Below are 20,947 nucleotides of genomic sequence, written 5' to 3'. Positions count from 1 at the left end.
AAAGAGGTCTCCAGGGGTGCCTCAGTGGCTCAGTCAGGTAAGCATCTGACTCTCGGTTTCTGTTCGGGTCATGATCTCATGGTTCATGAGACTGAGCCCCATGATGGGCTCTGCACTGACAGCATGGAGCCTACTTGGGATTCTCTCTCTCCCTCTCTCTACCTCCCCCCCCACCATAAACTTTTTTTTTTTTTTTAAAAGGAGACTCCATAAAAAGAAATCCTTTTAAATTCTTTAATTAGGTGTAAACTTTATATCCAGACCAAGTGTATCTTATTTTTTTTCTTTTACTCAGGAACATTCAAGTGTCACTATGGTGCAATTATCAAGGTTAGATGTGAATATAGGGTAGAACATACAAGGTTGAGTGTGGTCAGGGAGAAAATGACCAAGACGTGCCTGTGAGGAGTTCATAGGAGTTCATAGTATGGTTGCAGAGAAGCCTGAATCTTAAGTACAAGATTACAGTAAAGTGTGATGAACACAATAATAGGGGCAGGTAGAAAGGGCTACAGTGCACATTTGACCCACATCTTCGGAAGTCAAAATTTAGCCCTGTACAGACGCAAAATTCTTTCCAAAGTAGAATGTCGGCTAAAGCTCTTTCCCATAATTACTCTGATTAAATGATGCATCTAAACCTGTTATATGGTTTCTCTGTCATTACATCATCTCATTGTCTTCTCATGCAGATTCCTGAATTGTGACTGTGTGCATTCCAAGGGCATTCCATATGGCAACCAAAGAAAGGGCAGGAGGTGAGGACAGAGTGCCTGACTCAGGAAATGTGGCTGTTAGAAGTCAGGCCCCTTCCAGTCACATTACCCTTGGCTCTTCCTATAACATGGGAGAGTCTTTCTTTTTAGGATTTGGTGGCTCAACAGGTCTGGAAGGATTTGGTAAGGGGAGGCTTCCTTGAGCTCTGTTGCTGGGAGAAGACAGGAAATTTAGCAAGTCAAACGGCAAAGGCAAAACCACTGTGGAAGGTTTGTCTGTGGACAAGGACTGGAGCGTGTGGAGGTATCGCAGCTGAGCGGCAGCCGGAGTGCCCGCTAGGATCTCAGCTGCTGTTCTCAGGGACTCGGAGGCGGCCTTCTCCCCTTCCGCAGCGATCACCTAGAGAACGGATGTGCAGAGAAGCAGAGTGACTTTTCCTCCTCGTTCCTCCAAGGCTTTCCTCACTATTCAGGGTTCCTCAGCAAACATGGAGCATGGAGCACCTAGTAGGTGATGGGCACTGTCAGGCACAGAGCAGACTGCCCTGTTTCTCAAGGATCTGGTCCAGGGGAGACAGGTGATACTACTGGTGTAATTTAGGGCAGAATCTGTCAAGGGCCCTGACCAGCAGAGTGAAGCGTTGAGGGAGTTGTTATGTCTGCTGGGCCTTGAAAGATTAGTAGGATTTTGCCATATTGAGAAAAAGTTGGCCGGCATTCTAGGCAAGGTCGTGGAAGCCCGAAAGGGGGACCCCTAACTAGGGCAAAATGAACAGTAAGCATTTCAGAAGAAAAAGCACTCAGCTCACCATCCAAATGCCACCGTCGAGTGGACAAAGAGGGCGACCCAGAGATCGGGAAGGTACTCTGCCCAGCGGACCACTTCCTTCCCTCCCTCCTCCTCCTCTCCACACTCCGGGGTTACTGACCTCTTCTGTGGTAGGGTTTTCTCCACGTGCTTTCTGTTCTTTAAGAGACGTCTGTCTCTCCTTCTGTCCTCATTTTCCTTTTCCTGACACCCGTCCCCCCACCCCCACCTCGGTCCTCGGGAGCTGCCGGCAGCCACGTCCGTGCCACTCACTGGTGTGGCCGCGTGGAGGCTGCGAGCCGCGCAGCCTTCCCTCGGCTCTGGCATTGTGGGAATTGGGCCCTCATCACGGTCACCCCTGCACAGCTCGCACAGAGGTAGGGACACAGGTCTGGTGTCATTCACATAGAGGTGACGGGTGACTGGCATTCCCTAGGGAAAGGCGTCAGCACAAGAGAAGGATGAAGGATGGAGAGACGCCCTTAAGGAGAGGGAAGGCAAGACTCCAGGAGGAGGAGGTGGTCACTGTTACCAGTAGCTTCAGAGAGAGGGCGTAAGAGAGATGGTTTTAATAGAGTGGGGTGGGGGGCACAAGCCTGCGTCCTCCCAGCTCCTGCACGGATGCGAGGTGAGGAAGCAAAGGGGACATGTTCTGCAGGAGCAGGCCTGGAGAGCGGGCGCGGCGCTGGCTCACCCGCGCTCTGGCCTGTCTCTGCGCTTCGGCTTCCATAGCCAGTGAGTGCTGGAGCCCGGCCGGCAGCCTCACATCCTTACTGGAAGAGAGAGACAGTGGGCATGTGGGTAAGCAGCACTGCTTGCAGCAGCCGGGGCTTCCTACAGGCTGGCCACCCGCGCAGCAAATTCGGACCGCTCAACGGGGTGTCCTGTCCCTAGACTCTGAGGTAGACAGTGGCGGGGGAGAGCATCTCAAAAGTCAGTGCCTCAAATGCAGACTGCTGTTGTCGCTGATGTTACCGTAGAGCTGTGGCTTTTTCTCGACAAGTAGAACACGTTTTTTGGTTGATGGGTTGTTACGATCTTTCCCACTTACAGTTTAGGCTAAATCCCAGCTATTAAATTTGAATACTGAAAACAGTCTTGGGGCACCTGGGTGGCTCCGTCGGTTAAGTGTCCGACTCTTGATTTCGGCCCAGGTCATGATCTCATGGTTTGTGAGACTGAGCCCTATGTAGAGCTCTGTGCTGACAGCATGGAGCCTGCTTGGGATTCTCCCCCTCTCTGCCCCTCCTCCACTCACGTGCTCTCTCTCAAATAAAAGATAAAAAGCACATAACCTTTAAGAAAAAACACAGCCTTGAAGGGCCATACTATTAAGAATAAGGGAACTCATCTAAGTTTATAAAGGAATTGATTTTGAAAAGAGTAGAACTGACAAGACTAATACTTAATGTATTACATAAAAGATACAAAATTGTATTTTTACCCTATTTGAAACTATGAAAATCACACAGAAAACAATTTGGCAGTTCCAGGCAAAGTTAAACACAGAGTGACCGTATGGTCCAGTAATTCTATTCCTGGTTGTATCTGAAAACGTGTTTGCACAAAAACTTGCACCTGAGCGGTCACTGCAGTGTTGTTCATAATAGTCCTAAAGTGGAGACAACCCAAATGTCCGTGACCAAATGAGTAGATAAGCCAGATGTGGAGGATTATCTGACCATAAAAAGGAATGAAGTGCTGATACCCACTTCACCATGGAGGAACCTTAAAAACAGTATGTTAAGTGAAAGAAGCCAAACGCAAAGGGCCATATACTATATGACTACCTTTGCATGAAATGTCCAGGACTGCCAAATCCAGAGAGGAGACCTGTGCTGTCAGGCTGAAGGGGGTAAGTGAGCAGTGAGGGGTTCCTGCCTAATGGGTGTGGGCTTTCTCTTTGGGCTGATGAAAATATTCTGGAATTAGATGGTAGTGATGGTTACACCACTCTGTGAAAATAACAAAACTCTTGATTGTACTTTAAAACGGTTATAATGGTCCATTTTTATGTTATGTGAATTTTATCTCAAAAAAATTTTTTTTAATCCATGAAAGGAATTTGCCTAAATGTTATAGTGGTTCTGTTATGGCTATGAGTACTGGGTAATTTTTTCCTTTTTCCAAATTTATGCTAATGTGGCTATAATACTCAACTCACTGAAAATAATTTTTGAAATTATTAAAAAAAAAACCCAACACCATTTCCTTTTATCATATTATCTTTCCTGGTTGATTTCCTACCCACATTTCTGTTCTCTCCACTTTGATTCCCCAAATACAGGTCACTGAATCCAAGGCCACCTGTGGAGGGAAGAGTTGAGATGTCAGTGAGAACCTCCAGGTGAGGGGAGCACCTCTACGCCCTCATGGCCCTTGTTCTGTACTGAGGAAGTACATTTCCTCTGAAAGTACTTTTGTGTTAGCATTACCGTACCTTGCAAAGAGTTGCTTAACTTTGCACGGTGCCACTCAACAAATATTTGTGGAATTAAAGATGGTGTGGTAGGCTGAATAGTGGCTTCCAAAGACAACCGTGTCCTAATCCCCAGAGCCTGTGAATGTTACCCCAGAAGAGCCCTTGCAGATGGGATTAAGTTAGAGGATCTGAAAATGGCGAGAGTATCTTGGGTCTTCCCAGTGGGCCCCAAATGCAGTCACAAGTGTCCTGTTAAGAGGAAAGCAGAGGGAGGTGTGACTACAGGAGAGGAGAAGGTGACGTGATTCTGGAGGCAGAGATTGGAGTGATGGGTTGTGAACGTGGAGGAAGGGGCCGCAAGCCGGGGAAGGTGGGGGAGAGGGGGCTGAGAGAAGCTGGAAAATGCAAGGAAACGAATTCTCCCCTCAGCACTTCCAGAAGGAAGTGGCCCTGCTGACTGACACCTTGACTTTGGCCCCAGTGAAGCTGATCTGGCACTTCTGGCCTTCGGAAGTGTAACAGACTAGACCGGCATCATTTGAAGTCCCTGAGTTTGTGGTAATTTGTTACAGAAGCCGTGGGAAACCGATACAGATGGTGTAGTTGTTAAATCTGTTTTAAGATGCATCTATTAGAGAAACCAGAGTCTACTGTCTCCCAAATGGCTGTCATTTAAATACAGGTGCCTCCTTCCCGCCAGTGGCACCGATTCCCCCCACTTCCCAGACCCACAAGGCAGGAGAAAAGCAACTGTGGGCTCTGGAAAGGAGGAGAGGAGACAGAGCTATGCATGTGGACCCACACTTTTCCTTTTAAATGATTTCTGATGATTTCTCAGTGGCTACACAGTCAGCTAGCTTCGTGCATGGAGAGCCCTGAGGAGGCTGGCTAATCTGGGGATTAGGGTTGGGGTGATGAGAGGAAGGGATGTTGAAAAGAGGAGGTGGTGTCTTAAAGGACAAAGAGGGTTTTGCCTGCGGGGAGAAGGGAAGCAGCCCAAGAGGAGGCGTGCAAGTATGAAGTGTTGCATGCGGGCCAGGCGCCGAGTGCACGGGGTTAGCTGCCCAGGCGGAGTAGGGGGAGTAACAGTGGGGTCACTCATTCACTCATCCAAAGCACACTATCTGGCTGCTGTGGGACAAGCCCGGTGACAGGTGCTGAGAACAGAGAGATGAATAAAATATGACCCCTGCCCTTATGGAGTCCATAATCCAGGAAGACAAATGTGTGAATACATAAAAATTCAGTGTAACAAAGGCAAGCTGGTGTGTCCAGAGTCTGGACCCTTTCCTTTACCCTTTAGAGGAGAGAGACGAATAGGAAGAAAGGCTGAGGGGGACGAGGGGGAACATGCTGGAGTGGTTTTATTTTGTTTATTTTTTTTAAATGTTCATTTTTGAGAGAGAGAGAGAGTGTGTGAGTGATCGCAGATGAGGGGCAGAGAGAGGCAGAGAGAGAGAATCCCAAGCAGGCTCTATGATGTCAGCGTAGAGCCCGACGGGGGGACTCGATACCATGAACTGTGAGACTATGACCTGAGCCGAAATCAAGAGTGGACACTTAACTGATGGAGCCCCCCCGGCGCCCCCATGCTAGAGTGGTTTTGAAATTCCAGAGCAGCAACTACCTGTGTTCTTCTTATTCTAACTTTTTTCTTTTTTGGTTCTCTTGTTTTCTGAATTTTCCCCTTTTCCACCAAGATGCTAATCTCAGTTTTATGAGTAACAAGTTGGACAAATCACAGACACCTGGGTACTTCACCTTCTAAGATTAGTGACCGCTCAGGCCCCATCAGACGCAATCGTTACCAACGCCTTTGACCCTGAGGCCCTGCTGTTGGTGGTCCTCCGTTCGACTAGGCAACATTCGTACCCTCCTAAGTCAATCCTGGGCTCAAGGCCTCAATGACAGGGTCCCTCACTGGTGGTAACTGCCATGTGACTGGCCGGCTGCCTGGAATCCTGCTTTGTTTTCACTCTCAACACCTTTGCCAACTCGTCTCGGTAAGAATCAAAGACGTCCAGCCTGGCCGCGGGTGCGTTTGCTGAGCGTGCTGTGCTGTCTGCGGGCTGGATGGGGCTGCTTGTGAGGTGGTTCTTGCTCCCCAATTCCTGCCCTGATCCCCAATCAATTAAATGCAGATGACTGATTGGGAGATTAACCACTAAGGGTCTGTGACCTCTTACCTCTTTTGATCTGAAAGTCTTATTTGAACTTACTATTTAACTTTGCTGTTTTCCCAACTAGGCCGTAAGCTCCCAGGAACCATTCCTGACCATCTCTGTATAACCACCACCCTGTCCTGTCCAGCCCCGCCATCCCTGCCAGCTCTCACTCCCACACTTTGTGCTATGTGGGCACTTCGCAGTGAGTCCAAAGCCACTGGGGCAGGGTTAAGAGCAGAACCTATGGCAGTGACTGACTAGTCATCACCAGATTGACCCAGGGTCAAATTTGGCAGCCTCTTCCTTAGCAGTCAGCTTAGCAGTGAAGGTCTGGCACATGCTTCCATAGCACATGCTTCAATAAGTGGCTAATGAAGAAATGAATAAAAGAGCTATTTCAACATACTTGCTGTTAAATTTATCTAAGTACCTTTATATCTTGGGCAATGCTCTTCCTCTCTAGAAGAATCTCAGTGAGGGAGCGATGTGCTAGGAGACGCTTCATGGTGGTTTGCACAAGAAACTGGACAGCTTTGGACACGTGAGCAAGACTGCTCAGGAGAAGAGAGGCATTTTCCATTCGGTAGTAGCAGATGGCATCTATCTCCATTATAAACATGTCTTTGGTCACAACCTGGGCAGAAAAAAGAGTTTGGATAACAGGCCTTATGTTAGGGCTCCTTTCCCAGGTGGGGATAGAGAAGCTAAATGTGTTCAAAGGAAAGCTTCTCAGTAAGATTATAGCAAGAAAAAAAAAAGTCATTGGCCCACGCTTTATTCAAAATAGATGTGTTTTTGAAGATTACAGAGTTTTTATTAAATACAATAAAGAACTCACAATTTAAAGGAATCCTGTTGTAAATGGCTTTGTAAAAATATCAGGAATACTTTTCTTAGGCGAAAACATCCAGTTAATTGTATACCAGACCTTTTTAACCTGAGGCTGAAAGAACCCTGATGCTGAAAGAGAAGCACGTTCTGGGAAACGTGCACTCTGATGAGTTGCTTGCTGGGAGTACGAACGCTAGAGGGCAGACTTGCGACGCACACCAAGAGCCCTAAACGCTGCACATGCTCAACATTTCCGTCTTAGACGCTTACCACAAGGACATATTTTAAGGATTTAGCTGCAAAGATGTCATTCACAGCGTTGCTTATTATCATAAAAAATTAGAACTAAATAGTCACCATAGGGAATTGGGAATTGTGGTGTATCCATATGCTATGTGTCCATTGAACACAAAGGGGTAGAAACATAGCTAATATATGCAATCGTGATCACAACAGTGTTGACTGAAAAAGGCATGTTATGAAGCAGTATGGTATATATACCTGTCTGTAAATATAACAACACACATGGAAAAATCTGAAAAGATACACTCCAAAATAACAATACCTGTCTATAGATATATATAGGATGGGGCGCCTGAGTGGGTTAGTTGGTTAAGCGTCCAACTCTTGATTTCAGCTCGGGTCATAACTGGGTTCATGGGATCCAGCCCCACATCAGGCTCTGTGCTGACAGTGCAGAGCCTGCTTGGGATTTTTTTTCTCTCTCTCTCAACATAAATGGATAAACATTAAAAAAAAAAAGAATTTAGATATGCATAGGATATAAATATAAATATGTATATGTATATACCATTTATATGTATATATATGATACATATAGGATTAGGGGTAAGTTTTATTTCTTCCCTTTTTACCTTTAATTATCCAAAATAAGCCTCTTAAAAATTTATGTATTATTTGTATTTAACAAAAGATGGAATGAGAAAGACCTTCAAATGGACAGTGGGAGACAATTTAGGAAAAGTTTACAAATCTAAATTACTAATACAAAAATCTGGATATTTACTTTTAGTTTTTAATTGTGGCAAAATACACGTAACATCCAATTTACCATTTTAATTTTTTTTTTTTTTTTTAGGGAGAGAGAGTGTGAGCTGGGGAGAGGGATAGAGGGGAGACAGAGAGAGAGTGAGGGAGAGATTCTCAAGCAAACTCCATACCCAACATGGAACCCAATGCAGGGCTCAATCCCATGACCCCAGGGTCATGACCCGAGCTGAAATCAACAAATGCCCAACCAACTGAGCCACCCAGGTGCCCCCTCTTTTTAAACCATTTTTAAGCATACAATTCAGTAGTAGTATGTTATACAAGTCACATTGTGGTACAACCAGTCTCCAGAACTCTCTTTTATCTTGCAGAAGTGAAATCCATTAAACAACTCCCCACTCCTTTCCCCCAACCTCTGCAACCACCATTCTACCTTCTGTCTCTATGAATCTGACTCCTCTAGGTACCTCATATAAACGTAATCCTAAGAATATCTGTCTTTTTGTAATGGCTTAACTCACTTAGCTCAATGTTCTGAAGGTTCATCCATGATGTAGTATATGTCAGAATTTCCTTCCTTTTAAAGGCTGTGTAATATTCCATTGTATGTACCACATTTTGTTTTCCAGTCAGTCATCAGTGGACACTGGGGTTATTTTCATCTTTGGCTATTGCGAATAATGCTGCCATGAACATAGGGATGCAAATATGTCTTCAAGACCTTGCTTTCAGTTCTTTGGGGTATGTACCCAGAAGTGGAATTGCTGGATCAAATGGTTAATTCTACTTTTGATTTTTTGAGGAATTGCTGTACTGTTTTCTATAGCAGCTGCACCATTTTACTTTCCCACAAACAGTGCACAACACAATTTCTCTACATCTTTGCTAACCCTTGTTGTTTTGTTGCTGCTGTTGTTGTTTGTTTGTTTTTTTTTAAATTTTTTTTTTTTCAACGTTTATTTATTTTTGGGACAGAGAGAGACAGAGCATGAACGGGGGAGGGGCAGAGAGAGAGGGAGACACAGAATCGGAAACAGGCTCCAGGCTCCGAGCCATCAGCCCAGAGCCCGACGCGGGGCTCGAACTCACGGACCGTGAGATCGTGACCTGGCTGAAGTCGGACGCTTAACCGACTGCGCCACCCAGGCGCCCCTGTTGTTTGTTTTTATGGTAGTCATTCCAACAGGTGTGAGGTGGTATCTCATTGTGGTTTTGATTTGCCTTTCTCTAATGATTAGTCTGTTGAGCATCTGTTCATGTGTTTGTTGGCCATTTGTGTATCTTCTTTGGAGAAATATCTGTTCAAGTCTGTATTAGTTAGGGCTCTCCAGAGAAATAGAATCATTAAATCATTAGGGTGTGTGTGTGTGTGTGTGTGTGTGTGAGAGAGAGAGAGAGAGAGAGAGAGAGAGAGAGAGAGAGAGAGAAACAGTAATTGGCTTACACAATTGTAGAGGCTGATTAGTCCAAAATCTTCAGGGCAGGCCAACAGGCTGAAGACCCAAGGAAGAGCGACGTTGCAGCTCGAGGCTGAGAGCAGTCTGCTGGCAGAATTCCCTCCTCCCAATGGGAGGTTAGTCTTATGGCCTTCAACTCATTGGATGAGGCCCACCTACATTATGGAAGGTAATCTACTCAAAATCTACTGATTTAAATATTAGCCTTATCTAAAAAATACCTTCACAACAATACTCAGATATGTTTGACCAAGTTTGGGTGCCATAGCTTAGCTAAGCCGACACGTAAAATTAACCATCACAAAGTCCTTTGCCCATTTTTAATTGAGTTGTTTGCTTTCTTGTTGAGTTATAAGATTTCTTTATACATTCTGAATATTATCAGGTATATTATTTGCAAATATTTTCTTCCATTCCATAGATTACCTGTTCATCTTTTGATCATGTCCTTTGAAACACAGAAGTTCTTAATTTGATATAGTCCATATCTTTCCTTTTCTACTTTTGAGCTTAAATATTATTTTGCCTTGGATCAGACCTGGTAGCTCAGCCATATGAAATGTAGAGAGAAAGCAAAATCCATCATTTGGCTTACCTCATGAAAGGGTATCTCCAAGGTTTGGAGACGAAGGTCGACCTTGTGGTAGGTATCCAGGCAGGGCAGAAAGAAGAAAAGGCCTAGAAGAGGGGGCAGGGAAATTAACAGGTGAATAATTAGTAGGGAGACTGCTTGGGGTTCACCTCTTTGGTGTCAGGTTGCATATTGCATTGTTTTTCTTAGCCTCCAAATACACACAGATCATCGGGCAATCCCACCTCCACCCCTATAATGTGTTTGTGGTTGCTAAGGTTACCATATAAATTTTTTTGTTCAATCTAGGACACTTCTGAGGATGAAAGGAGAGCACTGTTACAATGTACTCCAGGAAACTGGCATTAACAGGGATTAGCCCCAGCAAAATGGGCCGTATGGTTACCTCGGTCATGGTGCTGACCCCTCCAGATCTTGAGTAACATGTCTGTCCTCTTCACTAGATTTGAACTCCCTAGCAAGAGTGTCTTATGCACTATTGCTAGCTTTAGTGCCTGACGTAGTGCCTTTTAGGTGCTCTGTAAAATTATTTTTGAATGCATGCACGTACCAAGATGACAAACTTTAGAGCCAGCAACCTCCCTGTGGTACTTCTTAAAATGTGAGCCCCCGAGGTAGCACAATAGCAATATCATGACACCAGCCATTGAGTTGGCTCATTATTCCTTATGTACTTAATGTAATGTACAGGGTTAATGGGCAATAAATAGTTTTAGATTGATTTATCGAGATTTTCTGAGAGCCAGTGGGCAATGTGGGCTCCAGCAATCGCCAAAGCCTTACTGGAGCCAGGAGCACCTCACAGAGCCCAGGACCTCTCTGAGGAGCAGCCCAGCTACTGGCCCTTTCTAGCCCCAATAAAGAAGGGGGCCGACAATTAGAACCAGAACAAGATGGTCGCTGTCCTAGACTACAGGGTCTGGTTCTACTTTTATGTGGACCCATCAGCTTGTCCTGAATCGTCAAACTCTGATTTGTGTCCTCTAGTCTAGTCTCTCTTCTCTGCTGTTTCTGTTTTCCTGGCTTAGCACTTGGACCCTTTCCAATATATGCACAGTGGGACTTTGTTCCTTCCTATGACTTCCTGGCTGGCTTGGATCTCTAAACCCCAACGACTAGACTTTATAGGCTAACCATGCTTCTATCTGTGCACCATAATCAGCTTGGACCTCTAGAGAGGAACTCTACTAAACTGTAAGGTCCTAGAGATCAGAAACCATGTCTCATTTATCCACCTTCATCTCCCTGGTAGTTTTGTTTTTTTTTTAATGTTTATTTATTTTTGAGAGAGAGAGAGAGAGAGAGAGAGGAAATGAATGAGTCGGGGAGGGGCAGAGAGAGAGGGAGACACAGAATCTGAAGCAGGATCCAGGCTCTGAGCTGTCAGCACAGAGCCTGATGCAGGCTCAAACTCACGGAACAGTGAGATCATGACCTGAGCCAAAGTCTGCCGCTTAACCAACTGAGCCACCCAGGTGCCCCCATCTCCCTGGTAGTTATATAGTATCTAAAACACAGGAGGTGCTCAGTCTATGTTTTCTAAGTTCCATGAACCAAAGGCCAATTTTCCACTTGGATGCTAGACTTTGCCTATCTCCCATGGTTTGGTCTGACCCCTAGATTCTGAACTAGCTCAGCTTTGCTCTGAGAATTGACAGCACTCTGACCAAATACACGTTCTGCTCAAACCAGTGCCCAGCCATGGGCCCTAAGCCTACTTGCTACTCCAGCCAGCCTGGCCCTGGTATTTGACTTTCTGCACCCATCCTCTCTCTTGGTCACTGTGACCTGGTGGTAATGCTCTCTGACTGATCTTTCATAACCTGTGCTACAAATAACAGGGGTGCCTGGGTGGCTCAGTCGGCTAAGCATCCAGCTCCTAGTTTTGGTTCAGGTCATGATCTCACGGCTCTTGAGTTTGAGCCCCACATTGGGCTCTGCGCTGATGGCACAGAGCCTGCTTGGATTCTCTTTCTTCCTCACTGCCCCTCACCTGCTCTCTCTCTCTCTCAAAATAAATAAACTTAAAAACTTTAAAAAGATTAGAAAATGCAAATACCACGGATCAAGTTATTTCATATTATCTGAGGTCCATATGACAAATATGCATGGATTGAAGAAACTGGCAAGTCTATGGGGGATAAAAATGTGTTTCGTACCAGGGCCTTTGGCTCTTCCAGGAAGTAGATGTCCCAGTCGGAATATTATTACTCTCTCATACTCCTGTACAACCTAAAGGGAAAGATTATACTTTTGAAACATTCCAAGAAAGAAAAATAGTCTTTAAAAGGCCTAGGCAAGAGAGTGATCCTAAATATGCGAAAACTTTAGTTCTGAGAACGAAGAAGAAATTTCTATTAATATTTACATTTCCAAAATCTACACTTAGCAAGTGGAGAATTTCAGAAACATGTTATTTTTTTGAACCCATGAACAGAATTTTATTTAAAGAGTCATGATTATTTAAAAAAATACTTCTACTGGGGCGCCTGGGTGGCGCAGTCGGTTCAGCGTCCGACTTCAGCCAGGTCACGATCTCGCGGTCCGTGAGTTCGAGCCCCGCGTCGGGCTCTGGGCTGATGGCTCAGAGCCTGGAGCCTGTTTCAGATTCTGTGTCTCCCTCTCTCTCTGCCCCTCGCCCGTTCATGCTCTGTCTCTCTCTGTCCCAAAAATAAATAAACGTCGAAAAAAAAAATACTTCTACTATGTCCAACATATCTAAGTCAAGAAAATCACAGCATGTTTTATCTTGTATTTTCCTGGGACTTCTGCATTATTAGCTTTTATATGTATCACACATTAGCTATTTAATAGAGAGGGTATATTTTAATACCACTTGTGATATTTTGTTTCAAACTGCATTTTTTCTGAGGTTGCTTCAAAATCATTCAATTGGCTTTTAATTTGTCTATTCTCATTGGTGATGTATCTAGAAAAATTAAGTGCACCCTGGAAATGTGTAGTTATTTTGTAAATGGCAAAAGGGGAGACTCTCTGTGTAGAAATGTCTGTGTATTAGAAGAGAGACAGGAAAGTTAATGAACACTACTTCAAAAATAAACTTCATTTTCTGGCCCAGTATCAAGATTTGGTTTCTAATGCTTGCTTATCATTAGCTTACATGGTCTGTTGTTTTGTATATACGCCCCCACCTGTGAACTGTTGAATGAACAAACGATTATTTGTGACTGAGCCATATCTATTTTCCTTCTTCATTCTCTTTCCGCTTTAGAAAGCTCCACTGAGGGGCGCTGGGTGGCTCATTCTGTTAAGCGTTCAACTCTCGGTTTCAGCTCAGGTCATGATGTCAGAGTTCATGAGTTCAAGCCCCACGTCAGGTTCTGTGCTGGCAGCGCAGAGCCTCCGTGGGATTCTCTCTCACTCTCTCTCTGTTCCTGCCCCATTTGCACTGTCTCTGTGTCTCTCAAAATAAAATAGTCAATTATTAAAATGTAACAAAGAGACCAAAAGTAACACATTTTGAAGTGTGCTTCTTAGGGTAACAGGCTCCACTACCCCACTATAAGTCCCTTGGGGTCAAGAACCATGTCTTGTTGATCCTGCTGAGTCTTATAGCTCCTGTGCCTGAACGCTGCCTTGCTTGGTGAAACAACGAATGAGAATGAATGTCTAGATTTGGTTTCCAGAGCAGGCCCCAGGCACCCACAATTTCTTGGCTCTCTAGCATTACTTGTTTCTCTTCTGCTTTTATTGGAAGAAACAAATTCTTCCTAGAGACGAAGAGGAGTCTCACTCCTTCAAGACCTTGCTCAAATGTAATACCTCATTCTGCTTCAATATGCTCTTCTGAATTGGCTTTTAGGGTTTACCATCTTAAGTGGCCGGACCCGAGAGCCTTCGCCACAATGCGTGGCTGAGTTAGTGTTGGACTCTAGGGCAGCCATACAGGTGCTCAGATCCCCCTTCAAAAGAACCCGCTACCCACTATCTGCTGTCTATAGAAGACACATTTTGGATTAAACGTTACACGTAGATGGAAAGCAAAAAGATAGGAAAGACATACCACACAAACAGCAACCAAAAGAAAGCAGAAGCAGCTATACTGATACCAGACAAAATGGAATTTAAAACAAACACACAAAAATGTTATAGGTGATAAAGAGGGACACTACATAACAATAAAAGGGTCGATGCATTAGGAAAGTATAACAATGATAAACATGTATGCACCTAAAAACAGAGATCTAAAATATAAGAAGCAAACACCAAGAGAATGAAAACAGAAATAGACAATTCAAGCAACCCTAATAGTTGGAGATTTTAATATTCCACTTCCCTTTTTTTTAAGTTTATTAATTTATTTTGAGAGAGAGAGACAGAAAGAGTGTGAGCAAGTAGAGGAGGGGCACAGAAAGAGAGGGAGAGTGAGAGAATCCCAATCAGGCTCTGCACTGACAGTGCAGAGCCTGATATGGGGCTCGAACTCATGAACCGTGAGATCATGACTGTAACCGAAGTTGGACACTTAACCAAATGAGCCACCGAGGCACCCCTTTAATATTCCACTTTCAATCATGGACAGAACAACTAGACAGAAGATAAAAAAGGAAACGAGACTTGAACAACACGATACACAAATTAGACCTAACAGATGCTGACACACAACTCCACCCAACAACAGCAAAGTATGCTTTCTTCTCAAGAATGCAGGAAATCTCTCGAGGATAGACTAAATACTAGCCATAAAATAAACCTCGATAAATTTAAAACTACTGAAATTACACACAAAGTATATTATCTGACTACAAAGGAATGAAGTTAGAAATCATTAACAAGGAAATTTGGGGAATTTGCAAATATATAGAAGCTGAACAACACACTCTAAAATAACCAATGGATGGGGGCGCCTGGGTGGCGCAGTCGGTTAAGCGTCCGACTTCAGCTCAGGTCACGATCTTGCGGTCCGTGAGTTCGAGCCCCGCATCAGGCTCTGGGCTGATGGCTCAGAGCCTGGAGCCTGTTTCCAATTCTGTGTCTCCTTCTCTCTCTGCCCCTCCCCCCTTCATGCTCTGTCTCTCTCTGTCTCAAAAATAAATAAACGTTGAAAAAAAATTAAAAAAAAATAAAATAAAATAACCAATGGATCAAAGAAGAACTCAAAAGAGAAATTAGAAAATATTTTGACTGAGTGAAAACAGTAACACAAGATACCAAAACATATGGGATGCAGCTAAAGCAGCTCTGAGAGGAAAATTTACAGCTGTAGATGCCTATAATAAAAAAGAAGAAATATCTCAAAATAAAACCCTAATTTTCTACCTTAAGACACTGGAAATAGAAGAGCAAACTAAACCTAAAAAAAGCACAGAAGAAAATAACGAAGATTAGAGTGGAAATAAATGCAATTGAAATTAGAAAACCAATAGAGAAAATCAACTAAGCCAAAAGTTGGTTCTTTGAAAAGATCAACAAAATTGTCAAATATTTAGCTAACCTGACCAAGAAAAAAAAGAAGACTCAAATTTCCAAAATCAGGAATGAAAAGGAATGACAGGAACATCACTTCGGTCCTTATAGGGAAAAAAAGATGATAAAAGAAAATACTATGAACAACTATATGCCCCAAATTAGATAACTGAGGTGAAATGGACAAATTCCTATATAGACACAGTGACCAAAACTGACTTGAGAAAAAAGAAACCTGAAAAGACCTAGAAGTAAACGACTGAATTAGTAGTTTTAAAATTTCTCACAGAGAAAAGTCCAGGACCAGAGGCTTCACTGGTAAATTGTGTCATCCATTTGACAAGGAAGTAATACCGGTTCTTCACAGATTCTCCCCAAAAACAGAAGAGGAGGAAAATATGTCCAACTCATTCTCTGAGGCCAGTGTTGTCCTGGTCCCAAAACAAGAGTGAGACATCACAGGAAACGAAAACTGCAGACCAGTATCTCCTATGAACATAGATGTGAAATCCTCAACAAACTACCAGCAGCCTGAATCCAGAAACCGGTGAGAAGGATTTTACACAACAACCAAGTGGGATTTATGTTAGGAATACGCAGTTGATATAACATTCAAAATTCAGTGAATGTAATACACCGTATCAATGGAATAAAGGGCAAATACCACGTGATCATCTCAATGGGTGCAGAGAAGGTGTGGGACAATATTCAACACCCTTTCCTGAAGAGAGAGGAGGAGGAGAGAGAGGAGGCGGAAGAGAAGGAGGAAGAGAAGGTCTAAACGGGAGTATAATCAGCAATGGCCCCAGCAGCACGTGTAGCATTCCAGCCAAGGACATGCTCTTCCCCAGCAGCTCCAGACACTGGTAACAATGGCAGGGGTCTTAGGGCCTGGCTGTTTCTGCCCATCATGAAGTAAACTTTGCTCTGGAGTTCCCTTTCAGGCCAACACTACCTTGGGGCCGTGCCACTTTCTGTCCAATCCTTCCTTCACTTATTACAGCACAGGTATCAGAACCGCATCATTGTCTGAAGGCTTTCTTTGCCTACTCTTATTCTCTCTCCCCTTAACCTTTCATAGAAAATGCCTCCCAATAAACCCCTTGCACTTGTGTTCCTGTCTTGGCACGTGCTTCCTGAATAGACATGGTCTTTGGTCTTCATTTACTTCGAGGACAGGCATGTGGGCCAAAGAGAATCATCGTTCATAGTACAGAAGCTGCCTGAGAAGTTTCTGGAAGTGCCAGAAGTGGACATCATGATCTATTCTGGGTTGATCTTTGTGTCGCAGAGTGCAGATGACCTAGACAGAGCCCCTGACCTGAGGGCTCTCAGTCTAACGGGAGAGACTGGGTGCCAACAAAGATTATACACGTGCTAAGTGCCAGAATGGATGTGAAAGCAGAGAGACATGAGAGCACCGGGAAGGAAATGACAGTCTTGGGGAGTCCGGGAAGGCTTCACAGTTACATTTGAGCAAGGTCTGAAAGGGGTAAGAGCTCTCCTGGCAGACAAGTGGGCGGAAGGCCATTCTATGCAGAGCAGATGGCACATACCAAACCGCAGAAACGTGGACGTGTGGTCAGTGAGAGGCACCGGGAGATTACGTATTGGGTCCTCATGGAATCTCACCTTTATGCAGAACCAGATAGAAAAAGGGAAGGTCACAATGACGAAGAGCAGGGATGTGAGGACAAGAAGCCATTCACAGGCCCCTAAACCTGAAGACTTGGTACCTAAAAAAAAGTCAGGGAATAAATTATATTAGAACTTTACCATACTCACTGACTAGCACTTGTTGGTCAGTGCTATTAGGGGCAGAGCAGACTTTGCTGGAAATTTAGAGTGAGGTGGATGTCAGTGGTCAGTTCCCATGATAGGGCATGTCTGTGAAGGGCTATGCGGGCCTGTGGAAGGTGGAGAAGATTCCTGGAAAGGTGGGGGTGCCTCAAATAAGTACAGAATCTGGGCGGAAGGTCTGGGTTCGAGTTCTGGCTCCACCATTTTCTGTCAAATGACCTTAAGCAAGGCACGTGATCTTTCTGAACCTGATTTCTCATCTATGCAATGGGGAGGCTAACTATGCTGTATCTGTTATATAGACATAACACTAGCTCATAAAATCTCATACCAACACTCTCATGAGACATTTTTCATAGTATCGATATCAGTATGAAATGGCATAGATGCACAAAAAGTACTGAAGTGTGCTTCTCGTGTACCACGTGTTGAATCCGAGGAGACCGGACCTCTGGTCCGGTGCAGAGGCTCATCTTCCCTGAGCTTACTTCCCCCTCCACTCCTGCCCCAAATGTCCGGATTCCTCCATTGGAGTCCCTTCTTTGGATCAGGGTGTGGATCTCCAGACAGTCGTTACCAAAGTAATGATGAACTGCACTGCAGAACATCCGGGTTGCTTGGGTGATAAAGGAAAATGTATGAGGGAAAGTTAATCTCAAGAACACAAGCTTCTTGGGGCCTTGTCTTGGTTACATTGTATCCTCAGGGCCTACAATAGTGTCTGACACAACATAGGTGCTCCATAAATATTTGTTGAATCATAAGACTGAAGAAGTGGATAGTGAAAATTAGTTAAATGTAATAGTTAGGGAAATCTCAAGAATTTTAATCTCCAAGGTACTGTGACACTGGCCGAAGGGATATGTTTTGTGAGTTTAAAAACCTCGTAGAGGACTAGAAGGTGACTAATCATTAGGAATGGTGAAAAGTCTATTTTTGAGGGATGGAAAAAAGAGGAAAATTAATCGGTTAGGCTTGAATATTTGATTTCCATGCCTGTAAAATAGTTGGAAAGGTCATCACCAAATTGATCACTTGAAGAAAACAGATGCAAAGCTATGCTAGCACAAAACTAGTATCAGCACTAAATGCTATAGTACATAGTTCCCCAGGTCTGTCCCATGGAACACTAATCCCACAGGGTGCCCCACAAACCAAGAGTTCCCTGGCTAAACAAGTTTAGGAAATACTGTGTACTGTATCCCAGTGTCCACCTGCATACTGAAGCTACGAGTGTCCCTGCAGTAAAGAAGCATTCTTAGCTTTGTTTAACCTAGGATTTCCCAGACATTTGGCCAGGCAAGTTTTCTCCAAGGAAATTCATATTCTATAAAATTTATTTCCTTTGCAATCTATTTTGGGAAATGCTACTCTAGCAACATCATATTAGTTTCTACAGCATTCTTTCTTAGGGGCAGTAAGGGTGTTATTGCCATGTTTAATTAGTTTATAAATATATTTCATTTGCCAGTGGTAACCGTGCAAGTAAAAATAAATAAAAGTACATACAGACAAAATAACATCTTAGAAGGGAAGGAAGGCCTCAAAATGCCTTCCTGCAGTAGTTAGGGATGTGAACAGAAAACTAACAGTTATATTCCAAATCTAGCTTATAGCTTTACTCACAAAATATGATTCTCTTGAAATGAGTTCCTTGTATACTCAATTTGGTTTAAGTGAATGGTGAAATATTAAATGTTAAGGCAGAAGGAGCCTTAGATATGACATAATCTCCAACATTTCGGTAAGGTGAAGCTCTACTCACATCCGAAGCAGCCTGGCCGTGGGAGTGTGGCTCTAGGTGAGAAGGGGATGTTGTTTCTCTTGCTCCCTGTCCCCTGGAAGCCACAGAAAGTTCAGACAAGGGCTCAGCAAGGCCGACTCACCTTCAGTGAGACTTCTCATCTATTGCGTGGGGTCTTGGGCTCCAGTCATTTAATAGCTGGAGAAACTGAGTGAAGCCCACGAAGGCGACGTTACTTGCCTGAGGCCACATAGCCGGTTGGTGGCAATGCCGGGACCGTGACCACAAAGCAGGACCACAAAGTGCGGTACCACGCAAGGATGGGCTTTTCAGTCAGACCACCTTACTCTGCAATTCTGGCTCCTCCACTTCCCAGCTGTAGGTTTTTGGCAAGTTACTTAATTTCTCACCATGCTTCCTCATCAGTGATATGGGAATGATAATACTCAGTAAAATACCCAGTGTGTGTCTGGCACAGGGTTAAAACTCCATGCAGGGCAGAGGGCGGGGGCTTTCTTCCTTGCCTATCCTGCCAATGTGGTCTAAGGCATAATACTTACCTCTAACCTCATCCATACTGTGGCATTGACCCAACAAACCTTTAATGACCAGAAGTTTCTGACTGATGAAAGGGCTCAGTTGGGCAAAACAGCATTAACATGGTCCGTATAAACTGCATCCCAGCTGCAGGAATCTTTCATAAATCATAGCTTTCAATGTTCCAGCATACACTGTTTTGCTGGTAACCAGAAAATTATGTTAAAATTTCATTGCCAGCAGGAAGCAATACAACACGCTATTCCTTATTTACTATCCTCTAGACCCCTGTCATTCTACACTGAAGGTGTAATGATTTTTTTCTCTTCCATTCATTATGAAAAGGACTGGAAGCAGATGTATTTGTTCCTAAGAGTGGCTTCACCCCCAGAAGCCAAAAATATCTGTTTCCCTATGATTCCCTCCTTCAGTCTAACTTTCCTCTCTCTTGCAAGGTACCTATTGTTATCCCTGGTGCTTAGGTGGTTAAGGCCCTGCCTCTGATCATATGGCTAGTTAGCTGAGTTGGAATCCAGGTCTGACTCTTCTCTCCTTGGCTCTGCTGTCAAATGATCATCCCAAAGAAAGTTTAAAATACTTTTAGGTAGGACTGGGGATGAGGAGAGAATAATAAGCCACACAGTCGCGTAGAACCACCAACTCAAGAACGTCTTCACTTAAATTAGGTGCCCATATACTCATTAGCCACGAAAACCAGCTGCACATTCCTTTACCATATTCACTGGTCCCCAACCTGGACCACACTCCCCTCCGCTTCCCATCCATGGCTGGCCTCTAAGACCAACGGTATTCAGTTGATGTTATTTGTATTTCTTATGTATTTTGGTCCCTACCACTTGGTGGAGGGTTGGTGGGTCCTAACCAATTTAGGCCTTTCATTCCCTGGGAATCTGAGCAGGACCAGGAGGTTGCTCTGGCGTCGGTGGCTCTCGGTGCCATGACTCGTTCCACTTTATGTGACATCCCGTGGTACCACCTGGAGAGACACCCCCCACCACCCCGCCCATATCCCCCGTCCTCCCTACCTTCCTCGGGCCGCTCGCTCTCCAGCAGCGCCGCCACCTCGGTGCCCTCCTCACCGGAGCCGCGGACCTCATCCACGTCCACCACGGTGGCTGAGGGCGCTGGGGGCTCCCCCCGGCTCCCCGCCCTCTCCCGCCCGGCGTCCCGGCGCCCACGGCCACCGCCGCCCCTCTCGGTCTTCGCCCTCCTGTTCTCCCCGTGGGGGGATCCGGCGCCTCTCCCGCGGGCCTCTCTGGAGGAGCTCCGAGCCCTTCTCTCCATCGTCGGAAGCTGGCCCGGGATCGCGGTCTCTGCAGAGTGGCCCGCGGGCGGGACCAGGGACCATCTTGACCGTGGGCGGGCCCGGGCGGTGCGCGGGGCGGGGCTCTGCTCGCCCGGAGGCGGGACGGCGAT

General features: G+C 44.9%; 1 protein-coding gene and 1 long non-coding RNA gene across 2 annotated transcripts; one reads left to right on the top strand and one right to left on the bottom strand.

Moving 5' to 3' along the window:
- Window positions 1-220: 220 nt before the first annotated feature.
- On the bottom strand, window positions 221-20,895 carry NPHS2 (NPHS2 stomatin family member, podocin). Its single transcript, XM_025921189.2, has 9 exons — window positions 20,557-20,895; window positions 17,062-17,165; window positions 12,162-12,234; window positions 10,006-10,088; window positions 6,542-6,745; window positions 3,776-3,831; window positions 2,219-2,297; window positions 566-1,116; window positions 221-533 (listed from the first exon to the last, which is right to left on the bottom strand). The coding sequence occupies exons 1-8, from the start codon at window positions 20,813-20,815 to the stop codon at window positions 838-840; spliced, it is 1,137 nt and encodes a 378-aa protein (XP_025776974.2). The 5' UTR covers window positions 20,816-20,895; the 3' UTR covers window positions 221-533; window positions 566-837.
- On the top strand, window positions 3,780-6,516 carry LOC147572651 (uncharacterized). The gene is made up of 4 exons (XR_015246456.1): window positions 3,780-3,871; window positions 4,376-4,504; window positions 5,647-5,949; window positions 6,194-6,516. It is a non-coding gene; the product is annotated as an uncharacterized LOC147572651 (long non-coding RNA).
- Window positions 20,896-20,947: the final 52 nt, after the last annotated feature.

Source organism: Puma concolor, chromosome E4 (genome assembly GCF_028749965.1).
Source record: "Puma concolor isolate L17-30 chromosome E4, mPumCon1.1.hap2, whole genome shotgun sequence".
In the NCBI taxonomy this organism is placed as follows: Eukaryota; Metazoa; Chordata; class Mammalia; order Carnivora; family Felidae; genus Puma; species Puma concolor.
Note: the sequence above shows the minus strand (reverse complement) of the source record. Positions and strands in the feature narration are given on the sequence as shown.

Excerpts from the sequence above, each read along its gene's own strand:
- NPHS2 (XM_025921189.2), bottom strand. The coding sequence starts at position 20,815 with ATGGAGAGAAGGGCTCGGAGCTCCTCCAGAGAGGCCCGCGGGAGAGGC. Across the intron at positions 2,298-3,775 it reads AAAGTGGAGAGAACAGAAAT|TAAGGATGTGAGGCTGCCGG; the intron begins GTGGGTAGGAAA and ends TCTCTCTTCCAG. Across the intron at positions 1,117-2,218 it reads AGAGACAGGCCAGAGCGCGG|GTGATCGCTGCGGAAGGGGA; the intron begins GTGAGCCAGCGC and ends TCCGTTCTCTAG.